The sequence below is a fragment of the Loxodonta africana genome, chromosome 25 (genome assembly GCF_030014295.1).
Source record: "Loxodonta africana isolate mLoxAfr1 chromosome 25, mLoxAfr1.hap2, whole genome shotgun sequence".
NCBI classification, from domain to species: domain Eukaryota; kingdom Metazoa; phylum Chordata; class Mammalia; order Proboscidea; family Elephantidae; genus Loxodonta; species Loxodonta africana.
The window spans coordinates 18,833,733-18,846,024 of NC_087366.1; the positions used below are offsets into that span (position 1 = coordinate 18,833,733).

General features: G+C 37.3%; 1 protein-coding gene across 16 annotated transcripts in view; it reads right to left on the minus strand.

The window, feature by feature from the left end:
* SMG7 (SMG7 nonsense mediated mRNA decay factor) overlaps positions 1 to 12,292 on the minus strand; it is a 96,949-nt gene that overhangs the window by 9,770 nt on the left and 74,887 nt on the right. For 13 of the 16 annotated variants that reach the window (XM_064276532.1, XM_023549198.2, XM_003410849.4 and 10 more), the window contains 6 exons: positions 9,352 to 9,514; positions 8,865 to 9,021; positions 7,381 to 7,451; positions 6,146 to 6,206; positions 3,064 to 3,183; positions 1,667 to 2,093 (listed from right to left, as the gene is read on the minus strand). In XM_064276532.1, coding sequence (XP_064132602.1) covers positions 1,667 to 2,093; positions 3,064 to 3,183; positions 6,146 to 6,206; positions 7,381 to 7,451; positions 8,865 to 9,021; positions 9,352 to 9,514 — 999 coding nt within the window. The remainder of the gene's footprint in view (positions 1 to 1,666; positions 2,094 to 3,063; positions 3,184 to 6,145; positions 6,207 to 7,380; positions 7,452 to 8,864; positions 9,022 to 9,351; positions 9,515 to 12,292) is intronic. The other 3 variants (XM_010590956.3, XM_023549197.2, XM_064276526.1) reach the window with 2 other exon arrangements.

A 12,292-nucleotide genomic window follows, 5' to 3' on the forward strand; every position in this document is an offset into this window, starting at 1 on the left:
TTTAAAACCCCATTATGCTAAAAAAAAAAAAGACACCGAGGGTGTTTAAATTCACTTAAGTTAAAAATGGAAAAATCAAATTTAATTGCCAATAAAGATATTAGGGCTTAGTCTAACGTAAAAATTCTTTCACAGAATCATAAAAATACTAAACATGAAAAGGACCTGAGAGGCCATTTGCTTTACAAATCAGACTCGTGACACCAAAAAAAAAGACTAAAAAACTTGACTATGATCTCAAGCTGCCTATTATAGGGCCCAGGGCCCTTTACCTTCTTGTCATTAATTAAAAAAAAATTAGCATGGATGAATTATGAATAATGACTATCAACCCACAGGTGAGATATCTTTGGCTCTTAGCTTAATTTCATCTGGGCAGTCACAGGTGCACTACCAGTCAGTTATCCACCCTCCGCCCTCCATCCCTGCCACCCCTCAGAATAAAGAAGTACACTTCCAGCAGTAAGGAACAGGCCCTGAGATCAGATACACGGAGCCAGAGAGAAGTAGATGCCACGTACACTGCTCAAGGCTTTTCAGTTAGACAAAATCAGGAAAAAACAGGCAGCATTTATAGCAAATTTGGGATGAGGTTCAGAAGTTGGTGATGTACTGGCTTTCTTTAATCATCTGTAGACAGATTTGAGAATAGATGAGGGGCCGGAAAGATTTTATTTTCCATCTGGACTTTTGGGAGGCAAGGCAGGCAGGAAACACTGGACTCCTTATCCCTAACCCTCTTGGTCCTTTGGCTTTCTAGTTCATTTTTTCCTTTCCTTTCCCCAGCACCTATCTTTCTCCATGTCTTTTCTCGATTTCTACCATTTAAAAAAAATTTCTGTTTCTCTCCCTACTATTAATCTTAAAGTGGAGATGTTCCCTGTGCCTAGCGCAAACAAGTACATTTGCCAAAGTGTGTTAACAAATCCCATGGACACTAAACTATTTATTCAAACAGTAATGGTTTAAACAAAATCAATTACCAGTGCAGAGTAAAGACTCTTTTCTGTTTATATGAAATAATCTGTATCTCTTTGGAAGGGTATGGAAAAACTCAGTTCGTCATGAATAACTGAGCAGCGCTTATTTTTTCCCAGCAAGAGACCTGGGTTCCCGCTTTACAAATTCTCATGAGCCAGGATAACACTTAAGTGGTATAATGCTACTGCTGGCTGGGACAGGTACAAATGATGAGGAAAAGAGCCTCTTTTCCCAAAATGTGTTTTATAGTTTTGTATAGTAAATCTGGGAGGAAAAAAAAAAAACAAACACCAAAAACCCCTATCAGAGGCTTACTATAATCTTAATTCTATTGGATCTATAAAAGACCCCAATTCTCCCACTACACGTTAATGGGATGTAATGGGAATTACATCCTCTACAGGAAATATCTTTGTGGAATTGACGGCTCTGCAACTGGTCATTTCAAACCACTTAAATTGGTGTGACTGAAAAAAACGTCAATCAGGTTGAGATTTTTTCACTTAAAGTTCCCAAGAACTGATGAGGTAAGCTTCTGCCGTAGCTCTACACTTGACTTATGTGTTCAAAGAATGCACCGAAGCATCCACAAGAGCCAATTCTCAAGGCTTTAGGAACAAAATGAAAAACCTTGCCTTTTTGTGTGGGCTTCCTCTACCTGCTTTATAGTTCAAATACAGCTTACCTGCACTGCCACATTCTGCTTTCCTGTTTCCTGTAACTTTTCTAAGGTGCATTTCTTGGTTTCAGTTTTCCTCTTGGTGTTGTCCTTCTTTCCATCATTCTTAGTTACAGTTATTCCTTTGCTATAGTCCCTTCTCACCTCTTTGGGAGGAAAACTTCTTCCTTGGTCTCTGTTCACTTCTCGTGGCTTAATGTTCTCTTTGAAAGTGACCACTGGTTTCTCCCCTGTGTCACAGCTGTTGCTTAGATTTCGGCCCGTAGATAGCACTGATTTCAGTCCCGGGCTCCCGTCTGCAGACAGTGACTCTATGATAGATGTTTCTTGCAGAATGAGATTCTCTTTGGCTTCACTAGGGTCTTCCAGTATTAACTCTGGGATTTCTGTGATAAACAACAATTTCCCTACCTCATTTTCACACTGAATCAGCCTAAAAAGTAAAAATAAATCCATATATGAAAAACATAAACCTAAAAAACGTAACATGTGAACTGTGTATGGATCCAATAGTCAATGTGCTCCTGGTTCTAAAAACTATGGATACAGCAGGACATAAAAAAAATGTGAATTCAGGTAACACAAAAAGTAGTTATTTAGAAATTCAGATTCTCATACCACAATTAACATTACCAAACACATTGCCTTGGCCTTTAGATGTTTTCTAATCATTACAGCTACATTTATGGAACATGTTAAACACAACGCACTGGCCTAGGCCCCTATGTCCTACAAGGGAGCCATATATATGTCCTATGTTACAACTGTGGAAATGGAAGCTCAGGTGTTAATTCAAACATGCAACCACTTAAACGCCTACAGTATGACAGGAACCCGAATGCAAAAATGAGTAACTGGTAGGTTATGGTTTCTGAAAAGATTGTAATCTACCAGGGAGATCCCAGGGTACACACCTGAGAAACTGCGTAACTAGAAACTGAACTCAAACCTATGTGACACCAAAACCTATGTACTTTCCACTATAGCCAGTAGCACTTGTTCCTGGTCTAGCCTGACTTAAACTGACCACCACTCTCCTGCCAACATAAATCACCGTTACCGTGAACACACAGTGTAGTCAGATTTACACAGATGTTTATCAATTAGAGAAGTTCATCACAAATAAGGAAGATAAGACCAATTCCTCCATATGGGCAGTGTAACGAGGAATAAAAAAAAAACCGAGGAATAGAGAGATTAAATGAAGAATATATTATAATCACTAGGGTCAGAATTTGATGGTATGACTGAATGCAAATAGTTATGGGTTTATGTTGAGACTTATCAACCTTTTGACTTAGGGGTTCACCCCACATAAAAAGCCTCAATTATATGTGGGGTGTGTGTGTGCGTATATCTGATAAGAAGACTAAAAGGAGCACAGCAGAAGCTCCATGGCCAACCTTGGTTGATTATCAGCGATCCATTTGCCTATAGAGATTAAGCGCTGCTGCCGTATTCGTCGTTGCTGACCCTCTTTGTCTCCTGTAATACCCTGGTGGCCTTTGGAAAAATCCAAGTTCCTAAAATTGACATAGCATAATTATAGAAAATTAAACTACTAATGATATTTCCCAGGCATCAAAAAAAGATATATACCAAGTACCCCTGATTTACTGTAATGGCTGCAGATATTTCCCAAACTGGTTAGCAGCTTGATGTAATCAGCTGTATTTGTTTGAATTTATATTCTGGAAAATTTTTAAATACAATGAAGCAAAGCAGAAAAGACAATGTGCAAAATAATTACATTAATGTAACAATTTTACATATACTTTCTGAGGAATTCAAATAAACCATAACCTTTTATTAATATTCTTTTTTCATTGTAAAAGTAGTTTTATACATACCCTGCAATCTAAGTAATTTGCTTGAAATGACCATGGCAATGATGAGTCTCTGAGACGCCTGTTCTAATCAGTGGTACTAACCTAGCCACTTTAAGATGGCCCATTCTAAATCAGGAAAATGTATAAATATCATGAAGTGTATAGAGCAAAAGCTCATTGACTTTAGAAGGTTAAATCAACTTGAAAAAATAATATTTTAGATTTCTCCTCATTAAACACAACTATCTCCCCCCTCTCCTCAAAGCATCTAAGAATTGCCAGGCAGTAGGCTACATGCTGAGGACATAAGACAAATAAAAAACAGTCCCAACCTTTAAGAACAAATAATTATGTTCAATGTGGTGAGTATCATTAACAAAATCTATGGAAAGGCAGCATAGTAAAAGAAGGTACGAGCTCCTTCTGTAAAGGCCTGGAAAGATTTTAAAAAGTAAGTAATACTTGAGTTGGACCTTTACAGGTATAGGTAAGTGCTTAACGGGTTAGTAAGGGGAGTGGGGGGAAGAGGTTATGCTCTAGGCATAGCATAAACAAAGGTGTGGAGGAATAAAAACACAGAGCTCAAGAATAGGATACTGTATGTGTCTGTATGTAAGTACTGGTGGGGGGGGTTGCTAGTGGCTGAAAAACTAAGGACTTGACAGTGATACAACCTGGACATCAAACAAAAGAGTCTGAAGCAACGGGGGTGGGGTAGGTGGATAAACCACAGTTTTTGTATTTTCCATGGCACATCATCAGCTCTATACTCTAAACATAACTCTGGAGGCAAAGCAGAAATGGACTACAGGAGGAGAGAAGTTGTAACTAGGGAGGTTTAATTAGGAAGCCTTTTAATACTTCAGGTAAAAAGTGATAAAAGTCTCAACAAGGGTGAAATACATGGGACGAGATGGATCTAAGAGGCATTTTGTACATAGAATTATGAAGACTTGGTGAGAAAGATGGATGAAAATACGAACTTTTCAGATTTCTAGCTCAATCATATAGATGAACAATATCACAAGCACAAATAAGAAATACAGCAATAAGTATTTTTTACTGGCTAAATAGGAAAATACAAGCTCAATTTTGATCATGTTAAAGTCTGAAATGCATAAAGAGATCAGATCGTTAGAAATACGGGTCCAAACTCAAACAGAAGTCAGAACTGACTATCTGGGGCTGACCATCCACGAGATCAAAGCTTAGGACATGGGATGGACTTGATCCCCAGGGAGAATGTAGACAGTGAAGAGGAAAGACAAGGAAACAATCCTGGTGAATACCAATATTCAGAGGCATGTAGTACAAAAGAAAGAATGAAAGTATGAGTGTTGGGCTAGGAAAATAAGGGTGGTGTCAAGAGCTAAGAAAACGAAGGGTTCATGAAGGAAGGGAGTCAAAAGATTCAGAGCTGAAGAAAGATTAAATAGGATAAACTTTATAAAGAAGCCACTGGGATTTGGTAACTACAAGGACATTGATGGTTTAAACTGCAGTAGGCTGAGAAATAGCTGGGAGGTGAAGTAGAGTCAGTAAGATTCTACTCACTTCAGAAGTCTGGTGATGAAAACACAGATATGGAACCATAAGGGAAAGGTGGGTTGTGAAATTCTATTTTTTTAAAGAATAGGCATACTTGAATGTTACCAGGCTAAAGAGAAGTAATTGGTTATTTACATATATATGTGTATATATATATACACACACACACATATACTGGAAATACAACACGGAGTAACAGCTGAAGCAAGGTTCTTGGGGAGGTAGGAAGGGATGAGATCAATGGCCTAGATAGAAGAGTTAGACTTGAAAAGGCATAAGAACTTATTCCTTAGAAACAGGAGGGAAAGAGACAAAGGATGTCTGGAAAAACAGATTAGAGTGAGGGCAGACATTGAGAAAGCTGTCTCTGAAATAGAAAGGTTAGGTCATCTGTGCAGAGTGAGAAGTTCATAAGGGGTTAATGGCAGAGAGTGGAAATCTCTAAAGGCTACAAACTCGTTAAATTTTCCGTATGACTAATGTTCTTGGAGTTTATGTCCATTTTATGTCCATTTTCCAGAAATGTTTAATTTCTAATTGCAATGAAATGTGCCCCAAAGAACAGAGCGATTCCTTTAACAACTACTACTGAGAGCTTAGAACTCTTTCCAGAGATTAAGAGATGCAATATAGCTAAAGAGAGGTTTCCTGGCTTAATTCTCAAGCTAATTTGAGGTAGCAGCTTTGATGCCTGGTTTGAGGGAAGCACACAATGATTTCTTTATTCAGTGCTTATCATTACTACTGACATGAAAAAGACATCAAGAAATACCCTCTGGTTTACATTTGTCTCTCATTTTTGAAACATTTACCCTCTAATTTCAGGAGAAGTATAAAAGCAGAATTCAGTGAATATATGTCACTTGGAGAAGTATTTTTTTTTCCCTTTGTTCTCTGTTTTTTAAGCATTTAGTATTGATGTTACACAGGAATAAAAAGCATAACATATACAAATCTATTTTCACATCAACAGATAATCTTTTAAGTTCCTGTTAAGAAAATGAGACACAGCTGGAACAGACAGGGGCTCCTCTAAACCCAAGCCTGATTCCTGTCACTTTAAGGCTGCAATCACCACCAATGAAGGAAACCTGTCGCTGCCACCCACCTGAAAGAAGGTCTCAAAGCCAAGAATCCTTGTAACTCAAACTCTTCTGGAAGTGGGGTAGCTAGAGAAGGATTGAAACCAAGATTTGTAAATGTTTTAATTCTGCTTGCTAAAAAAAAAAAAGGCTCTTCTGTACAGAAAGAAAGGATCTGTAATGCTCATAGTTCTCTGCTCTCTTCTACAGTAGCTCTGGTAAAATAACTCACTTGTCAAAGCTCTGTATGTTACCTCTACACATGCCTAATAGTCAATGCTGAGGAGGCTGGAGTATAGGTTTTTTTTTTAAAATCAACAGTCTTAAAAATTCATAACCCTGGATCCAGTAATTCCAAAACTTAGATTATCTATCTTCCAGTTACTCCAAGTATTGAGTAACAACACTGACATCATCTGGGAACTTGTAATAAAGGCAAGATCTTGGGCACAACCCCAAAAGGGCTGAATCATAAACTGCATTTTAACAAGATCCCAGGTGATTCATTTCCAAATTAACGTTTGAGGAGCACTGATCTAAGGGAAGGAAACTAGAAAGGAGTCAAGTTACAGGTTGTTCTGTGCAGATTTATAATGGGGAAATTTTTAAAGCAATGGGGAAATGAGTAAATAAATTAATGGCTCTCCCATAGGATAGACTGTCACACAGCCAGTAAAAATTGTGTTTTCAAAATGTTTAAAGACGAAAATGCTAACAACATAACGTTAAATTTGAAACGCAGGTACAAAGCCCTATCTGACACCAATCATACGAAGGTGCATATTATGTACACAAAAAAACAAACCCAAAGAAGACATACTACCATGTGAATAGTACAAAGTAGCTCTGTATAGAACTACAGGTGATTTGTGTTCTTTGTACTTCCCAAATTTTCTACAATAAGCAGGTATTATACTTTAATGAGTAATGTGGTTCACAAGAATTCCTTTTCTTTTTAATGGTAAGAAGATGGAAAGAATTTGAAGGTACTGTACTCTCTGGACTCCTTACACCTATTCAAATGTAGCTGAACAGGAGAACAGGCTGCCCAAAGAACTGGAAGAATATTACGTCCCCAAAAGTCTACAACGTTACAGCATCCTTACCTCTAAACTTCATCCGCGTAGAGCTCAAACTCTCTTCTGACATAAAGAAATTTTAAGCCAAACACTTAACACTAAAAACCTGTGTTTCTCTGGCCTTAACCTCACCCTTAGTGACGGATAACAACATCAACAATACAAAGTTAGGTAGTCCTCACCGTTAGTACTTGAGAGGTCCTCTTCATGGGGATGGAAACTATTTAGGAGAGAAATTAGCCAGGGCCAAATGCTGTAAATTAGAGAGAGATTTCAGACTTTATTTTTATACAAATGAAACCAGAACACTGATAAGCCATGAAAATGACCCCAATAGAACCTGGACTTTATGTATATTTCCCTTGAATCAGCATTTTAAAGCCTGAATAATTTCCTAAAACATATTTTCAAAGATTCTAGATAAAAAAAGGGTCAAATGTCTCTACTAAGCAGATCATTCCCCAAGCTCCTAAATTAACAATAGTGAAAATAATTTGTAAGCTTTAAACACTTGAAATTGATTGTTAAGAAAACTTTGAAAAAAGAAACAACATATTATGTTTATACAGGGCTTTCACATACACTATCAGTTGTAGAATCCACTGTCAGTTCTCTATTAGGAATTGTGTTCTACATACTCAGTTGTTAAATGTATTATTAAAGTCCTTGGTTTCTGAGTGAGGTATGTTAGGGTCTCCACCAGGGATACAGATTTGTAAGTATCACTTTACATTTAAATGTACCAAAAACACTGCCATATTTCAAACATTAGAAAAATCTATAGATCTGATACACTATGTATGACTGGGCAAGGTTTTTTTTTAAAGGTAGGCAAATACAAACTAACTTGAGCTGGAAACTTTCACCGAAAGGACAATAAAATGAAAAAAAAAAAAAAAAAAAGCAGTAGTGGGATCTCAAGGTCTTAAATATGGTTAGGCCCTTTTCTAGGATGTGACCTTGGTCAATGTGGCTGGGCCACAAACCAGACATTTCGAAAAGATTCCGCTTATCTCCACCATGAAAACATGCATGGGAGGAACTTTCTATTCACTGCAAAGACTTCTTGGAAGTATTAATCATATAATCAAAAGTGATCTGAAAGTTTTCATTTGTCACTGTAAAATCAAGAGTTCCTAGGAACTGCCAGAATGACTGAGTAGAGGTTACAGAGAAAATCGGTGAGAGCAAAAATAACATTCACACTTTTATGCTCAAAACAAATATAATTCAAAGTGGGTATTACTGTAAGGCAACATCAAACAGCTTATGCAGGGAAAATAATGGAAGAAAATAAAAATCTCTTCCCTTCAAATCCTGAACAGAGAACTGGGGCATATTATGAATGGATTAGAAACAAACTGGTTTTATTTCAATTTCATTTCAAAATGTGAAAAATGCACTTTCCCCAGGATGGCAACTAGGAATAGGGTGTGGGCACAAGGAGTCACAAATCCTTAAGACTTGTGCCTTGCATAAAGAATTCAAATAACCAAAGGAAAAAAAAAAACTATACAAAGAGGTCTTTAAATCAATTTCCAGGGTAGGCAGAAAATACAAAGTCTTCCATTGTTCAAATGCTGTGTTTTAGAAGGCAGTTTTTACGTATCTATGAGTGTCAAGCAAACAAAGCAGACAAGCAAACATGAAACTCTAAAACACTTACTACTGTTTTTCATCCACCACTGCCTCCTGAAAGACCCTGGGTCTGAGTCTCAGCCAGTCCATGGAGACTTTGACTGCAGGGAGGGGGTAAGCATTGTAGGACTCCTCCTGAGACCCGTTCCGGAGAGGACACTTGCACAAGATGCCAAGAAAAGACACTTAAAGACAAAAAGTATTCAGAAAATGTAAGATACTTGAAACTGTGTACCAGGCAAAAGTAAAATATCATTATGACCTTTCTGTTGTATTCTGCTTAAGAAGTACCTTACATCTTCTTTCTGAAAAGTGAGTTTTTTTCCCTTGCTAAATATATTATACAGTTGATGAAGGGGTATAAGCAAATAAAAGGCTAAAACTTGAGGTTCAGGCCTCCTGATTCAATACTAAGAAACACAGGACCCTTTCATATGTATTTTGTTGCAATGATGAAAATGGCTAATTTTTTTCAAAGAAAACAGCATAGACCAAAGAAATGATTTAATACTCACTAAAGAGGGCCAGCAACTGTGTCCAACACAGCTGCTCATCTTGGCTATAACTATGTTGCTCCGTTTCATTGCTAAAGTCACGAAGGTGATGAAGTTGAAACAGGTTAATGACAGTGACATGAACTAACTGCTGAGAGTTGAAAGCTTTTTGGAATAGCAGCCTCTGGAAAAGAAGATAGAAATACTGTGTATAAAGCAAGAACAGGAGCCATTTTGACACAAAAATTAACTGGCCATCTGTATTCAGAGCCCAGATGAATAAACTGTCCCACTCTGAATTCCAGTACTTTAACTGGGTCGCCTGTAGTCTGATGTCTCTCATGCTGAGTTTTTGTCTTGAAAGGTATTAATCCAGAAACTACTAAGGCCCACAGAGCTACCTGAGTAATTTTCCATGATACTTTTTGTAGAAACTATATTACTTCTAATATAATCTAAGAAAAACATTTTAGGATCCATCAGTAACTTTATACAGCTTAAATTCAATAGAAGTTCTTTTATAAGAGATGTGTATATATAAAAATACTAAATGGGGACCAATGACAAGAAAACAGGTGCACACAGTGAAAAAACAACATTTCAAACAAAAAGACTCAAAAATGACTTTTTGAGCTCTTGGTATACAAAGCATGACTTCCAAAATTTTTTATAAAACTTACTCTTTTAATGGTTTGACACATTTAAAGAACCTTATTTATGAACAAGGTATAGCCAAGAACATATCGTGGAAAAATGGTTAAATGATACACTAAATATTCAGATGTGTTATGGGTGCTTCTACAAATGATCACATTGACATTTTCCCCTATTAGAAATGTCCATTCATCTTCATCATGAAATTTCATTTACTTACTAACCATGGCCTGTTTGAAGCACTAAAAAGAATTCACTTAGATGTTCTCGGCTGGCTGCTTCAACTTATGATCACCTTTCTACTTTAGTATCTACTGTAGTTTTAGACTACCCCCAATTATAATAGTTTTCGAACATACGTCCCTAACAAAGTTGACAGCTACTAAAGAAGATATCTTGGCTTTATCTAACACTTTGGCCATAGCCAGGCTCCCTCCCTCTCCAGGCAAAATTTTTGGAGACAGTGGAGATTCACTGTCACCAGCAGTGACAAGAGATTCTATTACCTCATAAATTTAGAGTTGCCTTTGTCCAATCTATTTTATTTTTCTATTTACAGAGCTAAAGAATCTGAAATATCGAATAAGCTCTATGATTCCTTCACATTATCACTGGAGAAAAATACAACTTCATTCCTCCCATCTTAACTCTGTTCTTCCAATCACAAGACTCAGCCTCCTTGCCTGCTGTGAGTCCACTGTATAAATCTAGACTGCTAAACTCTTTCCCAAAGGCATCGAGTACTTTTTTCCTTTCCTCAAAATTTTCTGAAATGCTACCTCTTCCCCAAAATTGTCCCACAAAATTTCTCCTTCAATCTCTATATCCAACCTTCTAGATAAGCCAATCATTTACATAAATGCATAACACTGATATAAAATAAAAGTAATAATTTCTATTTTTCAAAAAGTATTTTTTAAGAGAATAATATGGCAACGTCCTATAGTACCGACATAGCCTTTAAAGAATTTTCTACTGTATTCACAGAAGCATTAATGTGTGTAACTGGAGCCCGGTGCTAACAAATGATAACGCAAGCTCAGGAGGGCAGAGTTGTCTTGCTCTCTTCTGTATTTCCAAGGGCTTAGAAAAGTACATGGTACATACCCACCCACCCGTTGCTGCTGAGTGGATTCCGACTCATAGTGACTCTACAGGACAGAGTACAACTGCCCCATAGGGTTTCCAAGGAGTGGCTGGTGGATTTGAACTGCTGACCTCTTGGTTAGCAGCCAAGCTCTTAACCACTGTGCCACCAGGGCTCCACATGGTACATAGCAGGACTCAATAAATAATGAATGAAGAAATAAACTTTAGAAATGGTAAAACCTATCACCTTTAGAAGTAAATGTGAAATCAATCAATGGTAATTCCATAAAATTTAGATGGCAATTAGAGGGCCTCTCAGGTAACAAAATCAGATCAGAACTGCTTCGTATTTTTTGCTACTCAAATGTTCAACAGCCATTAAGGAAAATACTGAATTAGATACGAGTAAGACACAGGATGCATTTAACATATATAAAATGCCTTGCATCTCAATTCCTAGATAAAACCAAGAAAAAAAAAAAGAAAAAACCAAATCCACTGCTATCGAGTCGATTCCAACTCATAGCGACCCTGTAGGACAGAGCAGAACTGCCCCGTAGAAGTTTCTAAGGACCGCCTGGCGGATTCAAACTGCTGACCTCTTGGTTAGCAGTCGTAGCACTTAACCACTATGCCACCAGGGTTTCCATAATACCAGGCCTTAAATCCACCAAAGGACCTCAACTTGGTACATGTTTCTGCTTAAGACTGCTAGTTAGATACGCTGACGCTTACAAGTGAGTGACACCAATTATCTACATAAGGTTTAGAAATAGTTTTGAAAATTTACTCGACTATGCTAAAATTTCACTCTAACAATGCTCTTCTGATTATTTCAGTATTGGGTAAGGGTTAAGAGAGACCTGCTTCATACTGTGTTTAACTCTGGAGGGTTGGAATGAAACTTCAAAGTGTATTTGTGCAACTGCCCACCAACAACCACCAGAACTTCAAATACAAATATATATTTGAAGAGAATATTAGTATTTGACATTGAGCCAAATACAAAATTGACTAGGTTCTAGACTGAAATAACTTATATAGAGTAGGTCTAATTAGAGTAGACTCCTTCTGCCTCCATTTAGGGAGTATATTCTTCAAAAAACCCAGGGCTGGAAGCAATCTCAAGAAGTCATTTAGTCCAATCCTCTACTTTTTAGCAGGACTGCACCTGAATCATCCAAGAAAGCTAGCTGTCAACCCTACTCTTAAAATCTCA